Source organism: Danio rerio, chromosome 7 (assembly GCF_052040795.2).
Source record: "Danio rerio strain M-AB ecotype USA chromosome 7, GRCz13ab, whole genome shotgun sequence".
In the NCBI taxonomy this organism is placed as follows: domain Eukaryota; kingdom Metazoa; phylum Chordata; class Actinopteri; order Cypriniformes; family Danionidae; genus Danio; species Danio rerio.
The window spans coordinates 24,149,384-24,174,822 of record NC_141027.1 but is presented as its reverse complement, the minus strand read 5'-3'; the positions used below and the strand labels follow the sequence as shown (position 1 = coordinate 24,174,822).

Here is a 25,439-nt window from a genome sequence, read left to right as displayed (position 1 = left end):
GGCATTCGTTTCTGACAGAAATTCCTATAAAAAGTCAACCCCCACATGAAAGTCACTGAATAATTCGCACTGAGAAAAATGCACATCTGCAGGGTCGATTCTTTCCTAACTCCTCCTCCCTGTTAGATGCTCTGTAGAGCAGGCGCATTTCCACAGGGGACGAAAGAAACAACCACGTCTCCAATCTGACACCGAAAACCGCCTGTGGAGATCAACGGAGGACAAAAGAAATCTCAAGTGCAGGATGACAATATAGCACAGACCTATGATTAATATATTTCACATCTGAAGACATCTGAGCTCCAGTTTTACTTTTGGAAAACTCTTCATTATGATCGTGCGTACTTCTTAAGTTAGTCTTTTTATACTTTGGAAAAACTACAGACTTTTACCATTTTTAACGATTGGAATGGTCTGACTCAGGAAAAACTAACTGAAAAACTACGAGGAAAAAAATCGTAAGAAAACGGAGTCTTGAGCTTTTTTGTGTCCCGACTTGAGTACCGTCGCGCATTAAGGAATGTTACCGAAACTGCAGACGTTACCTCGGCTTCTGCCTCTCGCCCTCGCAAGTGTGTTTCTGGTGCAGAGCGGGACCAGTGACAAAGAAGTGAGACCAGAGGTAACAGAAACTCTTTTAGATGCTGTATTGTGCGCATGTGTTCCTTTCAACTCTGTCTGTAAGTCTGTCAAGTCTATATTGAACACAGATGCTCTCAGATGTTTGCGCATGTCGGGATTTCCTTCAAGAAGTGTAGCCTATTCATCATGATTCACCGATGAGTACAGATAAAAAGCTGCAGACTCTTAAAAATCAGGTTAAACCCAAACAAGAGTTAGTCAGAGGCTCTTTAGCTAGAGGGTTAGTTATTAAAGTGTGTAATTCTGTGGTGTCTGCCCTGCATCTCTAGATTCACTGTTTTTTACTGGACAGTTTGTTTATAAGCCTCATAGCAATCCTAGTGTCTGTTTCAGAAATAGGCCTACGTGTCTGGTAGACACATAACTGAGAGGGGAGAGACCGAACCGATAGTTTTTCAGGACGTTTTGGCATCTCTGTCACAAATGCAAGACAGAAACCCTAACAGGATAAAATAAAAAAACAAGATCAGAGAGAGGATTTAAGACATTTTAATAACTGTCTCTAGACGTATCCCTCCATTCCTTTCTCTTACACTCCTTCACATTTCTGAGATGGCTTAGAGATGTACCCAAGGATGGCGTGGAAAAAAATCAGATTCCACCAAAGCTTTCAAAGGTTTTCAAGGACAATAACAGTCTCCTGATGTGAGAGTCGCGTGATCAGAAGGCAAGGTCATGCAAAAGGTTGAATCACAGATGCCCGGCGCATGCGAAACTGCAGTCACTCTTTACATTTTTCGTTTTGACCTGATCACAGTATTTCCTAATATGCATTATAATTGAATGTTTATTGGTTTTCATGAGGTGTACAACTTTTTTGTTTTGAACTTTTAGTGAACTTTCATATGCATTACATTACAGCTTTTGTTGGACTCGCCTGGGTTTAACAATCTCTCAGACAACTGCCTTGCACTTTTGGTGTTGTTACAGGTGCTGTTATTTTGATTTTACAGCACTAAGAAAAAAGCAAAGCAAAGAAAAAAGTTTTTTTTTTTACAGCAAAGAAAAAAGTCAGAAATTCACCCATATTCCTTATGAAAAACAGCTGGGCTTAGCCCCCCTCTCCAGACCATAGATGAGAGATGATGTATTTGTTTAAGTAGTATTACAGATGCAAAGCATCTGCTGAAAGTCTGCTGAATCCAGACCTTCATCGCTTAGAGGCTTACATACAGAAATGTGTTATGTTATCAGTGCTGTAAAGTAACTACTCAAATTACGGTAATTGAGTAGTTTTTCCTCAGGAATTGCAATTTACTAAGTAGTTTTAAAAATGTGTACCTTGAGTACATTTTTAGTGCAGTATCGGTACTTTACTTTTACTCCACTACTTTACTTCAACCTGCAGTCACTACTTTATTTTCTTGCCTATGGGAATTAGAAAATGTCCAACCTAAAATCAATGAAATTTAATTTAACAAGGTGTACCGTAAGATTAAAAAAAAGGGTTTTGTTTGAAAGAAAAAAGACATTATGTAAAACTGTATTTGGGTTTTATGGAGATGCACAATATTTCCCCAGTCTTGTTGGTAGAGCAGGAGTACCCAAACCTGTTTTTGCCTTGATTTGCTCACCTATGTTTTCTGCATTGTCTTCTATCTGTCGATTCGAGTCACATTATTTACATTTGATAAAATCAGATTCATTTGCAGATACTATTGATTGAAAAGTTTAATTTCAGTTAGCTTTTTTTTTAGCTAAGCAATAAAACAAACAAACAAACAAACAAACAAGCAAACAAACAAACAAAAAGAAGGTTATATGAAATTAAAAATGACAATCTCTGTTGAGGGCTTTTTGCCCCAACTCTCCCTATCAATCTCTTCTCTGATGGGATGGCGGGCCACATCAAAGGTTACCATGGGCTAGCTTTTGCCATAGTTTGGTAATCTCTGGTATACAGCGATAATTGCTTATTTTTAATGTTTTTTTTACCAATATAAGTAAAATTATCATGTGATGAATTAAGGATTATTATATTACTATTATATATTATTATATTATGGAATAACTTTAGATGACTTAGAAGTGTTTATGCTAGTTAATCACTATGACAAACAGGACTTCAGAATTACAAATTGGAAATGAGTTTGGGAAGACAAAGATCTAGGTGTTCACTTTTAGTTTTGTGTTTTTGTAATCAGGCTTTATTTACTGGCCTGTAAAGTTAAAGGCTTACAAATATAAGAGTAAAGTCAAGATCGAATATGCGGCCAACTGGAATTGTGATATGCACATCATTATAGCAGCATTTTTATGACACTGTATAACAATAAGTAAAATTTTTACAGTACTGGGACATTGGGTTTTGGGTTAGGGTGGGGGTAGGCGTTAAAAAAAACAATTTATTGGATAATTTAATAGATAGCATGAATAATACTTGGTACAACTACTGTTTTTACATTACTGTGACGGTTGGGTTTAGGGTGGGGGTAAACGTTAATAAAATAAAATGGGAAATTTAATAAATAATATAAATAATTCTTGTAACTTCCAGCCGCAACCATATCCAATCTAGTAACAACCAAATATAAGACATTTGACCGTTATCTGCTGAAATTTTCATATTGGATCTTTCCTAGAGCTCAAAACAGCATGGATGATAATTTAATCCCTCTGTAACTGCTGAAATGAGAATTTACACTTCTTGTAATTAGTATAAAGCTTTAATTTTTGTCATATTCAAAGAAACTGAAGCTCTCATATGTTTTGGATAGTTGTATCCTGGAGGTGGGAAATAAGATCTGGAATTAGTTTAGCTGCTCAGTTAAATAGGTCAGTAATGTGGTTCTCCATGTGAAGATGCAGAGTGAGACTTGGGCACTAATGTCTAAAATTTTCTGTTTTTTCCATTGGCACAGTCAAGGAGGAACGACTGACTCAGTCCTTCAGTCGTGCATTGAGACTCACCTCTGCCCTCATTTTTCTCCTTTTCTTCTAGCCTTTGTTTTTATATTTTAAACTCGGGATCTTTCTTAGGTTTTGTTTTTTCTCTCTCTCTCTTTTTAGTTTCAGCTTGCTTTCCCCCCTGTTTAATACCTCAGGAGCAGCAGATCAGCTGTTAAAATCATAAATGCTGCTTTTCCCCTCTAAGCTTGGAAAGTCTGACTGCAATATTTTCTGCAGAGAAGCTATAAGAATCAGAAAATAGGATAGTTGAGGGCTGTGAACACTTTTATTTTAGGGTAGTGTTAAAACTGTGCACCACAAAAACAACATGTTCTTCTTCCCAACTTGGAATGTGTTTTCCCATGTTGCGACACCATGAAATTGTTTTGTAGAAACTGCCGTCTTATCTTGGCTACAATTTTGAAGAAGAGCTGATTTAAACGCTTCCTGATGCATGTTTCAGTAACGTCATAGCCTGTGATTGCACTAAACCTCACATCTTCTGACCCTGCCAGCCACTATCATGAGTGAGTAAATGTTTACTGTTGAAATCTGTTCCCAGACCTGTGTGTGTGTTTGCCTTGATTATTGCATAAAGCTTTTCCAGACAGCCCGGGACTCAGTGAACTCAATAAAGGCTATACCTGTCTGCATGGTACTAGCCGACGCATTGGCCACACAGTGACTCGCTCTTCCTCAGTCAGGGTAACGAAGGAGGGTTTCTCAATGGGACCTTTGACGTCCAATGCTGGGAGCTCCAGAGCCATGGAGCATGCTGGGATTGCTGGCAGAATTAAGAGGAGACCAGAGGCTTTTCAGGAGGGAGAAGAGTGGCCTTCAGAGGGAGTAAGAGAGAGAGGGGGGAAGCGTTTTCATCCTCATGAGTTAGAGTGTTTTTACTAAAATGGGGTGCGTCACCACAGCGGAGCCACCACACACAGAAAGCACTCATAAAGGAGGAGGAATTGAATGACGGGCAGAGAGAAAGAAAATGGAGCAAGGGTGACCAGGTTAACATTACAGTGTGTTATCCAGATTTGCACTTCCTCGGCTAAAGAGTAAATCAGTGGAAAATTAACAGTGTCAATGAACCAGTGTGAAAGCACGAACTGATTTGTGTTGGCTACTCTGTGGAAATGATTTCCGACTCACTGTAGTGTGCTCAAATACAGTTTTGTTGTAGCATTTTGCCTGTTGCTGACAATTTGGTTGTCTGTATACTTATTAGTGCTTATTCCTCTTCTGCACGCACACACACACACACACACACACACACACATGCACGCACACACACACACACACACACACACACACACACACACACACACACACACACAGTTCTATAATTTACAACAGTTGTTCCCAAAGTGGGGGTCCAAAATCAAAATCCAAAAAACTAATTAATTTGATTAAACTAGTAGAATTAACATACAGACATACATTAAACTTACTGACACCTTTCCGGCACTCCTGTGTATATTAAATTATAATAAATTCAGGCCATAACTAAACATAAAGAATGGTCTCCGAGTGGCATTCTCCAAAATTAAATGACAAATAGACTTGGGCCTGTTGGTATTGGCCCATTTACAAAAAAATTATATGCAATGTGTTTCAGAACCAAGCTGAATAAATAGTTGGTAATTATGTATTTAAACATACTGCATAATACTGCATAATACCGGCAACCGTGATTTCCAGGAGTTCACTGTATTATAAAAGGTTACAATGCGCAACGCTTTACAGAATACTGTTTGATAACTTGTCAATTTGAGAACAGTTGTTTGTCTACAGTTTATTTCAGTTAAATAAAACAGACATATTCAAAAACATGTTTATAGAAATAGAAAAAATAACAGTTGTAACTAAGTGAAAATTCCTTTATGGTAAAGTGTTGTGTAGATGTGACTGTATTTTGTTCGCATACTCATACTTAGCCATTAGTATTGTCAGATCTTGCTGGAACAAAACAAGTCCAAACATAGATCCAAAATTTGTAAATAAGCCACATCTCAATATTACAATGTGCACCAACCTACTTTATCAACTCTATATAATACTAAATAAGCTCTTCAAATGCCTAATATGCACGGACATGGCAACAATTCTAGAGCATGCTGTGTGCAGCCTTTTAAACAAAAACCAAACTTTACGCCCCGGTTTGCAGTGGTTTTGGTCAAATTGGCAATTAAAATTCTTTTTTTTTTTAGATAGAATTTTGTAATATTTTCTACTGTAAAAAAAAGCATTTCACTTAGTGATTCAGAGTTTTTTCAATAATTCTCACTTTGTAATAAAATCACAAGACCTTAATATTTGTTATGATAACATTTGACTTTGAAAAGTTCATGAATTTTAAAATTCATGAATTTTACTTACATTTTTAATAATTTTAAACTGTAGAGAAAATCTTGACACTTAAATTTGGTATATATTGACAATAAAAAATTAATTTGTAACAAAATGTAATAATGTAACCTTGTTTTTTTCAGCCCAACCCCACAAGGAAAGTAACTATTTCAAGTATTGTCAGAAATGTGGTTAATACGTTTGAATTCGTATAATTATATTCAAAAACGCATCATTTTTGAAAAGAAGTTGTGCCCCGAAACCTCTCCCACAAACACAACCATAATAAACAATTTATACTAAAATGTGCGAATGAGACTGTTCAAATGTATACAAACTAACCACTAAATAAAAAAGTTACGAACTGGAGTGAAATTACCTTCATTTTTAAAAACTCTTTCAACTATTAAAAATTGGCGTAAATAACACACCTTTTTATTTTATCTGTTCATTTTTGTCAGAGGCAACATCTGGTATATTATTAAAGCAGATTTTTAGTGAGTAACAATAAATTCATTTTGCTAGTCACATAATGTATATTAATGCATGTCGGTTCATTCTGCTGTGGAGACCTCTGAAATAGAGAAGCAGAAGGAAAATGAATAAATAAATATTAATGCAATTCATAATTTTATTGGCCACTAAACCTGCTAAGTGAACTTTGCTTAGTTCTTTTGTTTCTAAAGATGCAGTCACATTAAAGAACAATATAGGATATAGTTTAAGAAGGGGGTACTTTGGCCTCAAAGTTTTGTCAATAACAATTTAGTTTGTCTATCAAGTTTACCCTCTTAACTATAAAGGTTCTTTATTGAACCTTTAGGAACTATTAAAGAAAGAAAGAAAGAAAGAAAGAAAGAGAAAGAAAGAAAGAAAGAAAGAAAGAAAGAAAGAAAGAAAGAAAAGGGAGGCAGTCTGAGGTCACACGGATTACTGAAAAACTGCTTGTAATTTTTGCTGACACTCGTTGTGGTTGGAAAGGAGACACTGGCTGTCTGATTCTTAAAATGAGGCATTTGCCCATTCAGTCTAACAGACAGTCACTCCTAAACCTGTAACCTTTGTGTTAACAGCCCAGATTAGTCTCCAACCACCTGCACAGCTATAATCATGGTCAAAACTATACCATAGGCATGAGAAAGACATGTCTCTTCAGTTTTATTTTCTAGTTTATTAGTGTTCAGTTTTCAGTAAGTTATTTTTTTTACGTTTGCTTCTTTACAATGAACATTCTTTTCATTGAGGGTAGGTTTATAAGCAGACTCTATTTAGGAAGCTCTTTGAAGCGACATGATTACATTTCCATTGTCGTCGAACTAGCTTAAATTATAAGATATATTTAGATTTTATTTGTTTCTTCCTTTGTTCTTTTTTCTCCGAAAGCCAGAAAGAGTGAGAACAGAGGAACTATTTCAATTTACTTCAGAAAATCTGGTCAAAGTCATAATTATAACCTAAGAGAAAGAATGCCACCTTTTAAAATGTAACTTTTTATTTGTTTTTGACAAATAATAGATTTTAGTTATTTTCAATTGCTATTTACTTATTTATTGGTTTAATGATATTTTGTAGTATTTAGATACTGTCTGGAGAAATTTCTTAGAAATTAATGAATTCTAATTGAAGGGATATAGTTTACCCAAAAATGCAAATTCTGTCATCATTTACGCCTCCTCCCTTTGTTCTAAACCTGTTTGAGTTTATCTGTTCAGTTGAACAAGAAGGAAGACATGCTGAAGTGTACTTTGAAAAAGCAGTATTCTTCTAAATATCTTCCTTTGTGTTCAACAGAAGAAATAATTTTAAGTTTAAAACCACTTCAGGGCTCGCAAAGTTTTGGGTAGCCCAATTATTAAGTAGCCCAGATAGAAAATACATTTATTTCTTCTTATTATTTATTAAACAAAAACATACATTTGCTAAATAAAAAATATATAATGGCATTTTTATAGGCTATATATATATATTGTTTAAATTATTAAAATTGTATTTAACTTTTTAAAGTTTTTATTTCATTTTTTTGTGTGGAAAATATATATATTTCTATTACTTTTGTGTGTTACTTTTGTGTAACAACAGATTATTCAATATTTTTCTTTTGTATGATACCATATATTAACCAAACATACTTCTTCTTTCTTACTGTGCTGCATACTTAACTGTTCAGTTCTAGTATGCAGAGAAGGGTTGCAGAAAGAGGAAGTATGTTTGGGTGCAACAGCCAAAAGACTGCAAAATGACTGCTGAGTGACTTCACACCAAAACTCCACCTGTTAATATTAGTTGCGTATGCATGCTGGAGTCAGGGCAATGTAATTTAGTTGTGAACCTTCTGAATGTTATTCTGCTATTGCATTGGGGTAACAAAGAGCTCTGTCCTCAGATTATTTATTTGTATCTAATAAATTACTAATATTTTTGACATTGAAAATAACCCTATCCTTTTTTTATTGAATACGCATGGAATTAGCTATAGATATTACAACATGAATAGCCAAAAAAAGATGCCGTAAATAGATATTTCACCTGAACTAGAAAATTGTGTCATTATTTACTCACTCATTTCAGACCAGTGTGTGTTTCTTTCTCTTTTAAACATAAAACGCTTTCTTCAAAATGTCTTTATCTGTGTTAAACAAAGGATAAAAACAGCCGTATCAGCAGCACAACATACACAGTTATACACTTTGTGAGAGAATATAAAGGTGTTGAAATATATATTTCCTCCAACTAGCCCGCGGGGCAGCATGTAGATAGATTTTGGTAAAACAACAACAGCCCCGGGACATCGGGCTACCGGATTTTGCAAACCCTGCACTTTAATGTGAGTAAATGATGAGGAAATATGTATTTTTAGGTGAACTATCCCTTTAAGTTAAAGTTAAATGAAAACTAAAGTGTGTGTAAGTGTTATATATGAAGAGTTTAGATGCAAAAACCTCTTAGTGCCGTGTAAGATTTTCATCTAAAATAAGCATTTTTCTCAGACTGTTGTGTGTTGTTTCAGTAATTTTACTTTTAATGCAAACAGTATGTTATGTTCATTGCATTTAAAGTGAAATAACTGAACATAAACAGGCTGAGATTTTTTTTTAGAAAAAATGTTCACATAGCACTTAGAAGTATTTGCATTTAAACTCTTTACATATTGTTTAAACGCAAAAAAGGCCTTGATAAAATTTGGGGGACATTTCTCCAGCAAATACATCCCCAAAGTATATCTTGGTTGGAAACACACACATGTACAAGTTAAATTAGAGTCATAAAGTCTCAGACACACAGTCACTTACAGTTACAACACACAAGCCACAGTTAAAGCCTCTGAGCATCCACACACTCTCTAACCCACCAAAGTTTAACCAGGTCACATAAGCACACACACACACACACACACACACACACACACATACACTAACACACATCTTGTGTTTGCACTGCGGTCCATCACTGATGTTTGTGGACTTTGGCAGGTTTATGTACAATTAGTTTTTATAAATTCAGACAGCATGTCATGTGGAGACATTCGCAGCGGTGACTAAAACTTCAAACCTTTAATTCACTGAGGTCACCTTTGCAGCCGCGACAGCACTAACACCTGTGCTATTTCATGCTCTGACAGAAGTGGGGATGTTTTCCAGAGAAACTCTTCTGGGTGTCTGTGAACTATTCTGCTTAATACATGGTGAATTTGACTGATTATAATGTTAAAGTGAAGTTGTGGTGCAGATGGATGTCAAGTCAGATTTAATCATAGAGCACTTTATACAATACATATTGTTTTAAAGAAGATTATAACAGGAATAAACTAAAAATATATAACCAGGATGCAAATCTTATCAAATAAAGCAGCCCTGAAAAGACTGATTTTCAATAAAAGACTATTATTGTAACCACAAGGGAGTCAAGTGACAACGGAGTGAGGATCCTTATGCAGGTTTTATTAGGAATCGTAGTCAAATAGACAATGATTAAAAACAGGGAACAATGGGAAAAACAAGGCAATCTAGAGGTGTTGTCAGGTAACAGGCAGATGGTCGATATAGGCACCGGACAGGGTAAACGATAAAACAAAGCAAGGGTCAAAACACATAGAACCTATACCAGGGACCGCTTTGTAATGTTACTTTATGAAAACCAAACAAGACTAAGCAATGCGAGAGTCAACGTGAGCCATATATATGTGAGTAATCAGTACATGAGCAGCTTCAGCTGGTGAGTCTAATCAAAAAGGAGACTTGGAACAGGTGTGTCTGTGTGTGGTGCATGACAGGACTTGTAGTTCGTATGGAGACAGGATTGTAGTGTTAATGTAAATGTTCTCCAGTGATCTATAAGAGGGTTAGATCTCTGGTGATTTTGAAAAATACCACTCACTATCGTGCGGCTTCACCAATCTGACTTCAACAAGTAGGACATGTTCTAGCATGAACATCTACGTTGATCCTGGAATAACATTCCAATCAGCCAGTCAGATATAAGGGATATGTTTACCATTTATGTTAAGTTTAGGCTTGCGGTTAGGTTTATGTACTTCTACATGATTGTTATCTAATATTCCTCTCTAATTTTGTGAATAATTTACAGTTAGAGTTGGATTTAGGGGTAGGGTATGGATTACATTTTCAAACAAAAGGATGTTCTAGGATCAACATAGATGTTAATCCAGGATTGCATCATACTTATTAAAATCATGACATTCCCTTCAGCTTAGTCCCTGATTTATCAGTGGCACAGAAGAATGAACCAGCAATTACTCTGGCTAATGTTTTATGCAGCGGATGGCCTTTCATTATTATTAAAATGATCATTTCCTTTAACATTTAATTTCCCTTATTTACTCTCACACAAAAAGCAGTCATTGTCATTCATTGTAAGATCAACAAATAATATGGAAGTCAACAGCTGCTTTTTCCAACATTCTTCAGTATATATTCCTTTGTGTTCAACAGAAGAAAGAAACACATTTGTCACAAGTGGAGGGTAAATAAATGATGGTAGTATTTAAATTTTTGAGTAAACTATCCCTTTAATTATTGTCAATATTTAACTCAACCTTTCAATTCAGCACTAAATCACCTCATTAAACGACTGCCATAAACCATAAAGTTTATGAATGAATCACTGAATCATTGATTCAAATGATTTGTGTAAATTATTTGATAAATTAATTATGAATTTATCAATGTTTTTTTCTTTTGTATGTTATATAAGTTCTATAAGTTACTGAATCTCACCCGGAATCGAAGGGATCTGATTATGTTTCTTTTCAGAATTTAAGGGATGGTTTAAACCAATTCTTATCCAATCAACAGATTGGACTTTCAGCAGTGAAATTTAAACCACACTAAACTGAACTAAACTGAACTTCAAAGTACTACAGTTTCAAATGACTAGAACTTCTATGAACTTCTATGTTAAGCTGCTTTGACCCAATCTACATTGTAAATAATCTATAGAAATAAACATGAATTGAATTGAATATGTAAGCATTTTTTTGCATGTTTGAAATGACACATGACCCATGGAGTAAGCTGTTGTTTATGAATAGCATAAAAAACTTGTCATTTTAAATATCTCCTTCTAATGTGTGAGAAGTAGAAGTTGCTTCATACTTTTATTCCACAGGCACCTTGTTTTGTTTTTGATGGTGCATTTTTGAAACAAGGTGCCGTGCTTCACAAAGGTGTATATGCCTGCTGTCTCCCTCAACAGATAAATATTAAGTCTGCATTTTAACAAAAAGAAGCAGGAGGATTGGCGAGCATGCACATCTTTTAACAGCTGGAAACTATTTTAGTACAGCGTGTGAATGTCCGAAAGTCCGATTTGCAGCTTGTGGCATATAAATATACAAAACAGCCCAATCACTTCATTTATTGTTCATAACACTATGTTTGGATTCATCGGATGGAAAGATTTCAATCCAGCGGAAATTTTTCTGTGCTCAATATCATTGTGTTGCTCTGCATATCCTTCATCTGCTTGGATTTCATAGGGGATACAAAACAAAAACAGATCAGATGTGTGATTATGTTAACTATGGCATACACTGTAAAAGCTTTAATTACAAAAACTGAGGACAACAAATATTTTTATGTTGCTTTAACTTATTTTGATAAGTTAATCAGGTTTCAACTAAATTTTTTAAGGTATACAAAGTTTAACTTCACGACTAAAAAATGTGATTCAACTTATAAATTTAAGGCAGCAAGAATGCTTTATACTTACAAAAGAAATGAAAGATGTAGAGAAATGTTTTGCTTGCATAACTTTATTTAAATGAACTTTTTAAGTTGCCTTGAATGAGTTTTTTGCATTTTTTTTATAAAGTGGGTGACAAACTCAATCCACTACCCAACAGATACAGTATCATCGTATAATAAATATTGCACGTTTCTATAGCTCAGTGTTAAATACAGTGTATATGTTGCATTAAATAATAAAACAAGCATGATTTAGCTATTAAGCAGCTTTGCAGAAGCTTTGCAAAAGGCAATACTTTTAATATTCCACTTGATCTCATCCTATAGTGTCAGTAGAGTGAAATAAGTGTGAGATTAAGTGTGTTGTCAGTATATGTTGTGCACTAATGTGTCATTTGCTTTCTCCAAGGCATGGCTCCAGCAGTATGGGTATCTTCCTCCTGGTGATGTTCGGGCTCAGGCGATTCGCTCTCCTAAATCTATCAACTCCGCTATCTCGGCCATGCAGAAATTCTATGGCCTCACCGTCACTGGCACCATGGATCCAGCTACGCTCTCGTAAGTCTCGCCCAGTCTTACACATCTTGAATTTGGGAATTACAACCATTGAAAGACATGTTACTCAATAGTTGTATTACTACTACAAATTTCTGACTTGACAGAGAATTAAACATCTAACTGCAGCCAGCTTTCTGATTGAATTACTTTTGTTTTGCATTTACTTGATGTTGTCAGGGCAATGCAGAGGCCGAGATGTGGCGTTCCTGATAAATTTGGCTCTGAACTGAAGAGCAACCTAAGAAAAAAACGCTATGTCGCCCAGGGCTCAAAATGGGACAAAAGAGAGGTCACTTTCAGGTGAGGAACTGTTTCTGAGAACCTAAGTTTGAGGTTTAAGGGAAGAAAATCCTGTCATCATTTACTTATCCACAATGTGTTTCAAATGCCGACCACAAAATAAAATATTTTGAAGAATGTTGGAAACTGGTAGGCAGTACAGACATGAGCCACTCGTGCTTTTTAGGGGACACGTTCTAGCATTCTAGCATATTCCACTTCATTTGGAATTATTTCATGCACTTTTCTGTCATTCATTACTTCATATGTCTCTTTACCATCTTAAGAAGTAAGCTAAAAATAAAGAAGGATTTAAAAGTTTGTCTAAAAATACTAACATTTGTTTTAACCCTTGTGTATTGTTCAAATTGACTACCCTTTCATTATGTTGGTGGCTATTTTTGCCCCGTTGACTTTCCTTGAGGGACCTGGTGCAGTGCAATCTGAGCTGCATCCAATGCTTTTAATGGGCTCACCTAACCGCACCCCTAACCCTACCCCTCACACTGACGTCACTCGCTCCATTTGAGCGCATTGTGTCTGACACTGCATCGCTGAATGACGCATTCTCAGCTTGCATCATAAAGGCTGCATCCAGATACTATTGCATTTTTCGATTGCAAAGTATTGATGTCATATAAATATGTATTCTTGATTGTTTCCATGTTGGGAAGAAATAAAATGTGTAATCTTTGCTGTTGATCATCAGATGGCACAATTAACCCTTCAGATAGGCCTGTGCAAAAAAAGTGTCTGGCTTTTATATGGAGTTCTATGGAGTATACCAGCAATTTATATTGTGTGCTTAAATGCAATGTTTACTGTGTTCTGACTGAGGGCTGAGCTGCTTGTTTTGATTTTCTCAGACATAAAGGTAGGTGGGCAAAGGTTTCTCTAACACACGCTGTCATGATCTCCAGCGATCTATGCTGAGGAAGATCGCTGGTGAACTACAGACTGGTAACGAACTACAAATCCATCCACTATGCACACACCGGCTTCCACTTCCACTGATCAAAAACACACAGCTGTAACCCACTTTCTAGGATTGTTTGGACTATAAATATAACCTGCACACTAAGTTTGTGTTGGAGTCTTTAAAATTGAATGTTCAGTCATGTGTGTGCTTACCTTAGCTTTATCTCAGTTTCTTTTGCTTATTTAATACTTTGCATTAAATGCTTATTTTAATACAAAGTATTTAATACTTTGTTTTTTACTTTGTGTTTGTATTAAGCCTGTTTTGTACCTAAGTTTTTCCCTGCTTTTTTATCTTTTTGTTTGTGCTTCGCCTCATCTGCTGCACGTGACAGAAAGACTTTATCACAAACTAAGTGTGCAGGATATATATTAAGCCGGAAACTAAGCTTTTTTTGCCCTGCAACTACAAAGCAACAGTAAAAATTGCCAACCTTACCAACAATCAAGAAAACAAAATGATATGGTGTCATGGCTTTGCAATAAATATAGGTCATTATAATGTAAGTCAATGGGGCAACAATAGCCACATAACAAAAGGGCAGTAAAATTGCCTAAAACATAGAGTTTTTTTAAAATTGTCAAAGCATTTTTTCAAGATAAGATTCGACACCAAAAATAATTCCATTTGCTGAAACACAGAAAAAGACTCAAAATCACCCCAAAGTGGATGAAAACATCCCCAACAGCACACAAGGGTTAAGCAAGTAAAACAAGTTGTTATATTAGCATAACAAATTTATTAAGTGCGTTTAGCCAACAGAACACAATGAACCTGGTTGTTTGGTAAATAAATGTCAGGCATTTTGCCAGTTTTGGTAGCACTAAACTAATGAGTTAAAGGTGTGTTTTAAGAATAAACCAATCAGAGTCTCATCTCCCATTCCCTTTAAGAGCCAGCTGTGCCGCGGCATAACGCATTTGCTATTTACATGGCGGACTTTATAAGTGAAAAAATTGAACACTTCACTAGAGAGAAAACCGTTAAACAGAGCATCTACAGCGTGAGAATGAGAGATGAGCCTCCTCATTGTTTACTTTCGCTTTCACTCTCGTGGATAGGGAAACGTATTGGTCGCACAGATATCCATCAGCCTATACATAATTATGTTTGTTAAGTGCAAAGATTCGTTTCAAAACTATTTCTAAATTCAGTTCTAACAAAGTGTGGTCAAAAAACTGAGTTATATCCAAATACACAGGCTGTGCTCCATATGGTGTAAAACCTGACAGGTGGACAAATCTAAGCTTGTTTTTAATAAAACAAATATAAATATGCATATAATAAATAATACTGCTAATAATGATAACATTATACAAAAGCAAATTGTTATAAATAAACCAAAAAAAAAAACAAGATAAAGAAGGCATGAACGCGGTGGTTTTTATATTTATGTAAGCTAGAAAATAATAATTTTTGTAATATTTTAATCCTTTAATTCTTTCTCATATGTAAAGATATTTGCTCTACATCCTGTGTGTATTAAGCAATATGCAAGAGAGGCGCACAACTAACGCGCTCTGCGCTAGACAATAGGCCAGCTTTGATCTGATCTATTGGACTGTCTATTTAAGTTCCTTTAAACAGCAACACGCCAGCAATGCGCCTCAACATGCCTCGTTTTTTTAGACCAGAACGCCTATGGCTGCACATATGAGTGCAAATGCATTTGCTATTCAAACAGCGTGCTGTAAAACGTCAAAACGACTCTTGCGCCTAACTGAAACTAGCAAACAACAATTACGTTGCGTCACCGGGTGTATGATAGGGCCTTAGATGAGTTGAGGTGCCTGCAGTGTTGCCATGTCCACATATTTTCAGCATCTGTGGTCTTTTTCTAGGCGTCACTGATAAATCTATTGACTTTACTACAATTTTTAGAGTAGTCAGATGCACTAAGCAATATATTGGTAATATTTTCTATATAAAGTATTTCGATTTTTCTTTGTTTTCTTTCAACTGACTAATCCTTGTTTGCATTTTTTTACACCAAGATCTGGCAACAAGAATGAGTCATGGTTTGTAACTGTGCTTCGTTCGACCAATTAATGTGTGCAGATAGAGAGATGTGAATTTAAACACACCCATAACCACTTGTTAAGTCTGGTTAAGTACAAATTTTTTGCACTATTTTGTTTTCACAAAATCTTGTCTCTGACTTAGCGTGAGAGCAGGACTAGTTGTCACTGACATGACATCACAGCAATAGCAAACCACAATAATCCAATCATTTTCTACATCTCCTACATTTATGAGAAGCTTTTTTACGTGGATATACATGTCACAATTGGAAAAAAAACTGCTCAGAGCATGTAAATGATTATGAACTTCTTTTATCTATAGATATCTATAGGTTCTTCTTTCTTAAAACATTAATAGATAGTCTACTTTAACTTTTAGTAGGAAACATTAAAAATAGAATCTAGTTCTCCTTTTTTCAGAGTATTAATAGATAATCTAGTTCTTCTTTTTTCAGAGCATTAATAGATAATCTAGTTCTTCTTTTTCCAGAGCATTAATAGATAGTCTAGTTCTTCTTTTTCCAGAGCATTAATAGATAGTCTAGTTCGTCTGTTTTAGAAAACTTATATGTAGACTAGTTATTTTTTCAGAACTCAAAAGAAGATACACATTACATCATATTAAAAATACCAGTTTCCACACTTTGTTCCTAAAATGCCCACTCAGACCTGGTAAAAACTAACTCTAGATGTTTTCATTTCTCAGTATCCAGAACTACACTCCAAAAGTGGGCGAGCGGGCCACACATGAGGCCATCAAGAAGGCCTTCAGAGTTTGGGAGGCCGTGACGCCACTCAAGTTTCGTGAAATCCCATACAGTCAGATCAATGGCAAGGTGGAGAAGTTTGCAGACATCATGCTTTTCTTTGCGGAAGGCTTTCATGGAGACAGCACCCCATTTGATGGCGAGGGAGGTTTCCTGGCCCATGCGTACTTCCCTGGTCACGGCATAGGAGGAGACACACATTTTGATGAAGCAGAGCCTTGGACAACAGGCAACGTTGACAAGGGAGGTGAGGAAGATGATCTGGAATTGTGTCTAGGGTTTTAAATGTAAATTCTTTGCTATTTTTTGTATTGAGAACGTGTGTGGGTCTCTTTCAGGTAATGATGTGTTCCTGGTGGCGGTGCATGAATTGGGTCATGCTCTTGGTTTGGAGCACTCAGGCGATCCCTCTGCCATCATGGCTCCGTTTTACCAGTGGATGGACACTGAGAACTTTGTACTGCCCGAAGATGACAGACGGGGAATCCAGCAAATATATGGTAGCCTGTTTGCATTGCAAAAAAGCATGCATTCTTCTTCATTTAAAAATATAAGTAATTAATTTCAAGTACAGTTTTTTGTTAATAAACCGTGTATATTGCATGTAAATACAGTAATTAAGTACAATTATGTGGCTCATGGTTAGCTATAATAGAGACACAAGATTGCATATCTTGTGATGTGATTATTATGGGTGCCACATTTCGTGAAGTTTATTCATAAACTAATTTCGAGAGGATCACGTGCTTATGATTTATCACGGCCAGTCTCGCATTTGCTAATCACTATCTTCCAATCATATGAGCCCTAAGCTACTATAAATAGCCACAGTTTTCAGTTCACTTTATCTTCGTTTGGAAGAAACCCCCCTCCTCCCCTATTCTCCTCCTTTACCTGTGATTGGGCGGCACGGCGGCACAGTGGTTAGCACTGTGAGCCACACAGCAAGAACACTGCAATCCCTGGTTCCACAGGACCGGTGGGTGTTTCTGTGAGGAGTTTGTATGTCCTCCCCGTGTCCGCGTGGGTTTTCCCCGGGTTCTCCGGTTTCCTCCCACCATCCAAAGACATTCAACATGCATAACAATCAAGCTTGTCTAATCCCTTGCGTTCCCTTAGCTACAGCGGCAGGGGAGTTCTGAGATCCACTGAGCTCAGGCTCCCCTCTTGCTCTGCCAACGGGAGGAAGCCCCGGGCTCGAGGAGCCCTTGAGCTCAGGGCTCTCTCCCGGGACAGCATGCCAAACAAGCTTTTGTAAATCATCAGCTAAGTGTGAACTCTTGAATATAATGTAAAATCGATGCTGACAAGGGATCCAAACGGAGGGTTTGTTATGCAGAGAATGGTCAGGCAAGCAACGGTCAACAAACAGATACAAGCAAATGCAGATTCATAGTCGAGGGATCACAGGCGAGGGGTCAGAAGGCATGCAGCAAACAGGGATAAACAATAAAACAAACAAACAAACAAACAAACAAGTGAAGCAAAGCGAAAGTGAGGGTCAAAACCAGCAAGGGAACCGCTGGCAGAATTGTAGTCCTATGTGATCTGTGAGTTTACCAGCGATCTGTGATGATTATGATTGTGACTATTGATGCTAAAAAGGGTCATATCTGCTGAATATATACAATTGAAGTCAAAATTATAAGCCCTCCTTTGATTTTTTTTTCTTTTTTAAATATTTACCAAATTATGTTTAACAGAGCAAGGAGATTTTCACAGTATGTCTGATAATATTTTTTCCTCTGGACAAAGTCCTATTTGTTTTATTTGGGCTTGAATAAAAGAAGATTTTATTTTTATTTTTTTTAAACATTTTAAGGTCAAAATTATTAGCCCCTTTAAGCTATAAGGTTTTTGATAGTCTACAGAACAAACCATCATTATACAATAACTTGTCTAACCTAATTAAACCAGTTAAGCCTTTAAATGTCACTTTAAGCTGTATAGGAGTGTCTTGAAAAATATCTAGTCAAATATTATTTACAGTCATCATGGTAAAAATAAAACAAATCAGTTATAAGAAATGAGTTATTAAAACTAATATATTTAGAAATGTGTTATGAAAATCTTCTCTCCGTTAAACAGAAATTGGAGAAAATATAAACAGTGGGGCTAATATTCCAGTTAATAGTTAATTCAACTAATAGTTAATAATTCTAACTATATATATATATATATATATATATATATATATATATATATATATATATATATATATATATATGTGTGTGTGTGTGTGTGTGTGTATAGGCACTTATAAACAATTTTTAAATCTACTTTAAAATTAAATTGATTTTGATCCAAGATTTACGACATTAATATTTAAATAAGTTTAAGAACCCAAAACAAACTAAATGTCCAGTTACTTATATTATGTTACCATGAGAATTACGTTCTTTTCTTAGTTCAGATTTTTAAAAAATTTATAATTATTAAACTAATTATGACAGATCATTTTAGTAATACATGAAATTTTTGAAAGTATTTTAACTGACAGTAATTGATAGTTGTCATCTAATGTTATTGTAAATTACTATTTAAATTATATGAATATATATATATATATATATATATATATATATATATATATATATATATATATATATATATATATAGTAAATGAGACTTAATAAATATGTGTGAATTACTTCAAAATAAACTAACTGTAAGCTTATACAATAAAATATAAGTAAGCTCAAGCAAGCATAAAATAATTGTACTCATTATCAACTCCAGAATCTAATTGTTTAATATGCTATTAATGCATATAACCTACAGTTTTTATAAAAAGACATCTAAAGTCAAAAGTCACATCTAAATAAAATTACAAAAAAACAACAACAATGTTGAAACATCCTTTGTATGTTGAATGCAAAAATTAAACAATTAATTAAACAATTTAAAACTGTTCCTTATGCACAGTGTTGTGCTAGTTACTGAAAAATAGTGGTAACACTTTATTTAGATTTCCCATTTGAGTATTAGTAGACTGTCTGCTTAATATCAGCTGATACTGATCCTTCTACAGACATTTAACTGACTTTAAGAAACTTTGCAAGTACATGTCAACCTACACTACTCCTAACCTCAACCTAACAGTCTACTTCTAATGGGAAGTTCTATAATAATTAGAATTAGTTGCAATGTAACTCAACAAACGGACCATCAAAATTAAGTGAGACCAAAATAGTAACTAGTTACAGTTACCAGTTACTTCATTCAAAGAAGTAACTTGATTACTTTATCGATTACTTACACCAAAAAGTAATGCATTACTGTTAATAAAGTCATTTTTTTGTTATTTTTCCAAAGAACATTTTTAATGCTCCCATTAATGCCCTTATAATGTCCTTTTAGTGCTGTCACTGTGTCTACTAAAGTAATCAATTTTGTTTTACAGATAACAAATGTGTTTTCTTTATTTTATTTGAAACAACAAACATAATAGTAACGTTAATAGTCTCTTGGTCTCTCTTGCGCACACACTCGGTCTACCTCAAAAACATTCGGCCTCTCTCATGCACACACTTGAAGTACCAGGCGTGCATTCGGTCTCTGCTTTCACTTGACTTCTGTCCAGTCTGGCGCCTCATACAAGACGTGTCTGCTTTACGGTGGTTGGTTGGCTGGCATCCACCAATCCCACAATGTGTCTCCACTAAAAGGAAGACTGCAGCCAAAATTAATGTAACTTACCAAGTAACGAACAAACGCATCATTCTGTAACGATAATGGAGTTACTAAGAAAAATAATCTTCAGATATGAAATGCTTACCTGTGTGTCTTTCGGCAGGTGCAGGCTCTGAGGACAAGCCACAACCACCGGCCCCCCGGCCCCCTACTCGCACACCAGACCGGCCTTCATTTGGTCCCGACATATGTGAGGGACACTTTGACACCATTGCATTCCTCAGGGGAGAGATGTTCGTCTTCAAGGTACAAATCAATGCAAGCTAAAGCGTTTTGTGTATACAAGTTATTCATTCATTAATTTTTCTTCAGCTTAGTTTCTTATTTATCAGGGGTCGCCACAGTGGAATGAACCGTCAACTATCCCAGCATATGTTTTATGGAGCTAATGCCCTTCCGGAAACACCCATACACTCTCACATTCACATTCACACTCATACACTACAGCCAATTGTGTTTACCCAATTCACCTATAGCGCATGTCTTTGGACTTGTGGGGGAAACCGGAGCACCCAGAGGAAACCTGCGTGAACAAGGGGAGAACATGCAAACTTCACACAGAAATGCTAACTGGCCCAGTTGGGACTTGAACCAGCAACCATCTTAGTGTGAGGCGACAGTGGTAATCACTGAGCCACCTTGCCACCCTTTGGTTATTAAGTATATTTGTGAATTGACATAAAGCACATGTCAGTGTCCTCAACATTTTGCAGATGAATGAAGGCTCCGGCAGCTGTCACTGAGCTGCAATGGTTACTACTAATGTTTGAGGGTTGCACGTTTATTTTAAGCTTATTTAAAACTGACGGGAGCTACCTGTGTATTAAACAAACCTTTCAGGCAATCAGAATTCAATAATCTCATCAGATCATGAAATAGAGACTTGAAATAATTTCTTCTCCACAGGAAAAGTGGTTCTGGCGAGTGCGTGATGGTAAACCTCAGCAGGGGTATCCCATGCCCATTGGACATTTCTGGAAAGGACTGCCTCCGTCCATCAACGCAGCTTATGAACGCAATGATGGGAAGTTTGTTTTCTTTAAAGGTGCGTCAATTATTTGTATAGAATTTTGCTGTGCTTCTAATAGGCAGACAGCGCAATAATGCTTGTTTGACTTCTCAATAGGTGATAAGTACTGGGTTTTCAACGAGGCTAAAATGGAGGAAGGTTATCCAAAAACATTTAAGGAGCTTGGCACAGGACTACCAAGAGACAAGCTGGACGCCGCCATTTTCTACACACCCACTGGCAACACTTACTTCTTCCGAGGAACTAAGTTAGTTTCCAGTGTCTTACTTAAGTGTCTGGTGGGAGATCGATGTGATTTTGTGTCATGTTAGGAACAAAATGTTTCCTTTTCCTCTTCTGTGAACTTCTCCTTTTCTTTTAATGTCTGCTAAAGTCATTTATAACTTCTACCTTTTTTAGATATTACCGTTTCAATGAGGAAAGCAGATCTGTGGATTCGGATTACCCCAAAGATATCGGTGTATGGCAAGGAGTACCAGATAATGTCAAAGGAGCCTTCATGAGTGAGGATGGAGGTACAGGAGAATTTTTTTTTCATGTCGGTCATTTATTGCCCAAAGGCAAATTTATACATTCTTTTGTTGATTTTCTTTATTTAAAAAAAATCTTCAGCTGTATATATATATATATATATATATATATATATATATATATATATATATATATATATATATTTCTGTTTAAAAAAGAAATATATATAGCACTTTAATGAGACAATTTTTTCAACACATTTTTCAACATAACCGTTTTATAATTAATTTTATCTTTGCCATGATAAACAGTACGTAATATTTTAGTCTTAACTAGGTTAATTATGTTAACTAGCCAAGTTAGGTTAATCAGGGAAGTCATGGAAGAAGTGTTTTTTTCTTTAGTCAATCAAAAAATATATATATTTATGATGACACCCTAATAATATTGACCATATATCAGAATCAAAAAGGTTTGGTGGCTTAAATAAAGGTGGCTTTATTGCCAGGTATGTTCACACATACGAAGCTTCTACTCTGCAACAGAACGACAGTGACAGGACAAAGACGCAGATAATAAAGCAATAAAATAAATAAATTAATTAAATAAATAGGAATATACAGTTTTGACAAATTAATAGACCAAAATAATAAAGCAAATTGAGCAATAATATAACACAACGGTGTATATATAGGCTTAATCAATTTTCTTCATATATTTTATGCCAATTTAAATGTAACCATTTTCTATTTCAAGATATGTTCTAATGTGTATTCATTCATTTTACTTCAGCTTAGTCCCTTTATGTTATAATGTAATTCCATTAAAACGAATTCATTGATTTAGTGCCCAAAAAACATTTTTTATTATCGTCAACATTTGTGCAGCATATTATACATGTAAACGTCATGACATTTTCAGAATTCTTAAATGAAAGTTTAAAAAAATATAATCTTCATTCATTTACATAAATCTGAATTCTGTTTATTCATTTTCTGTTGCGAAAGTCACTCCTAATCTCTTTTAATGGTTCCTTGCTGAATACTTCTAAATGCCCCTTTAATATATTCCTTTAACTACCTGCTCTACTAAATGGTTGACCATATTTTGACCTTTTAGTCATTTAAAGAATGACTGTTTTGAATAATGCTTTACACACACAGCATTGTTGGTTTACAAGAAAATCAAACATAATCCTGTTACACTACTACACTTGAATTTGCTTTTATTGTAAAAAACAAAAAAAATTGCATTTTAAATGAGAATCTGAAATATTTTATGGCATACTTTAATTAAATAGTGTAAGTGTAAGTAAGTGTTCAAAAATGTTTTATTTTGAATATTTTTTTAAAATAAATTGGTCTTACACTTTACATTTTAAGATTGTGCATAGTATATGTATTAATTCTGGTACTTTTAACATAAACTGACAAATCAACCATTTGGTAGAGGCTAATATTTTAGAAATTATGGGATGTATTGAAAAAAAATGCATTGAGTATGTTAACTAGTGACATGAAGAGCTAAGAAATGCAATAAAGCTATATGATGCATGATATATTACAGAATGTGCTGCATAATATCCAGGAATACTCCATTTAACGTTGAGATTTATACATTTTCAGCCACTTAAACTGAATTTAACTTTTCCACAATTTTACAGCCAATGCCTATTTCTACAAAGCCAATAAGTACTGGAAGTTTAACAATCAGCAGCTGAAAGTGGAGCCCGGTTTTCCCAAATCGGTCCTCACTAACTGGATGGGCTGCGAAGCAGAGGAGCCCAAGAGGAGAGCCGGCACAGATGAGGAGGTGCTCATTATTGAAGTGGACGGCTCGGAGGGCGGAGCCATGGGCGGAGCTGCAGCTATCGTCATCCCACTCTTTCTTCTGGCCTGCGTACTCGTCACTCTGGGGGCTCTTCTGTTCTTCCGGCGCTACGGGACCCCTCGGCGCCTACTCTACTGTCACCGCTCTCTGCTCGATAAGGTTTAAAGAGGAACACGACAGGCACAGGATGAGAAGAGAAAGAATGAAACAAGGAGGAAGGATCTGGAATGGGAAGAGTGAACAACAAGCTTTACAGGTCTGCATGCAGGAAGAGATGGAAAAGTGAAGGATGTGTATTGTTTGTTTTATTATTTACATTTACTTCTCTGCCATTAATAGAAAAAACAAATCTGAAATGGAGTGGGAGATAAGAGAGACAGACAGCCCCTGTTCATCTCTCACGTGCACTTTTTTCCTTAAAGTCCACGTAAGATCAAAATGTACGATGTTTATTTCTCTAGCTCACATTGTTATTCTGAAGGTGAAGAATTCATCTGTGCATTTTAATCCACCGAAAAAAGTTTTGGTAATCTTTAAAGGCGGTCCTTCTCTGTTGACATCAGCTCGATGGTTTTCCATAGCAACTGCATAGCAATATTCTTAACCACACCCCTCTTTATGTTAGTTTGCTGTAAGGGAACTATGTGCAAGAGAAAACCCCGCCCCCCACTCAATATTCTGTTTCAGTTGGAAGTACATCAACTCACTGAAATAAAAGTCTTAGCATCTTCCGGTTGCTTCCAGACTTTTCATCTTCTTTGCAGTATATAATCCCTACTTTATCCTCTCTGATAAACTCAACTTGACTCCAGCCGGGTGGCTGTTTGATTAACACATTCTTTACACTAATTTTACACTAACTCAAAAGCTCTTTTTTTACATTGCTCACCCAAATGAACCCTCTTGTACTCCATAAAGTGCCTTTGCCATTTAATTAATGGGCTGGAAGGACTAACACAATAGGCCTTCCTTCACCTTTTATTCACCTAAGATATTTGCACAAGGTATGGCTCGACTGTAGAGACCTGCTGTCCGTGAAAGGTCAAAGGTTAAAGGTCAAAGTTCAGGGAGCGGGAAGCTGAGCAGCTTCTGGAGTAGGCCAGTGATAAATGCACCTATAGAGCAGAGCTGTTCATCTGTTTCAACTCAAAATATTATTGACTATCGTCGTGTTTGGTACATTTTACTTTAATTATGTCAATAATAATTGGCATCGTTATTATAACTATGGTTATTGTTATTGTTGTTCTCCATTCTTAGCCTTAGATTTAAATTGTCATTTCAAGACCTGCTGGACACAGGCAGAACGTGACATCTTTCAAATTAGCTTTCATTGTTTTCCTATCAGGTTTAAGGGGCGTAACATTTTCTTACTTTCCACCTTAAAGGAATCAAGAATTATTTATGAATAGTAATGGTGCTTTGGGTTTTCTGTAGAAACCGGTACTGGACATTACTCGAGTGGTTTTAACAATGATAATGGTAATGATATTTATAATGATAATGATATAATGTAAATGTAAAGGAATGACATTTTTGCCTGTTTCACACTTTTTTTGTACTTGGAAATTGAAATGAAATAAAGTTCCTTTTTTAAAACATTCTTCTCTCTTTCCTGGACATTAAAAAGTTTGTGATTTTTGAGAAATGACTGACTTTTCCATTTTTACCAACAGTAAAAGGCAAAGCAAGGCAAGTTTATTTATATAGCACATTTCCTATGGTAAT

At 35.6% G+C, this 25,439-nt stretch overlaps 1 protein-coding gene across 1 annotated transcript; it reads left to right on the top strand.

Moving 5' to 3' along the window:
* The first annotated feature begins 212 nt into the window (after nucleotides 1–212).
* Nucleotides 213–25,303, top strand: mmp14a (matrix metallopeptidase 14a (membrane-inserted)). The gene is given in 10 exon segments (NM_194416.1): nucleotides 213–622; nucleotides 12,493–12,641; nucleotides 12,819–12,941; nucleotides 16,627–16,934; nucleotides 17,026–17,187; nucleotides 20,484–20,626; nucleotides 21,287–21,425; nucleotides 21,507–21,657; nucleotides 21,810–21,925; nucleotides 23,545–25,303. Coding segments are annotated over 10 exon segments (1,725 nt in total). The 5' UTR covers nucleotides 213–520; the 3' UTR covers nucleotides 23,877–25,303.
* Nucleotides 25,304–25,439: the final 136 nt, after the last annotated feature.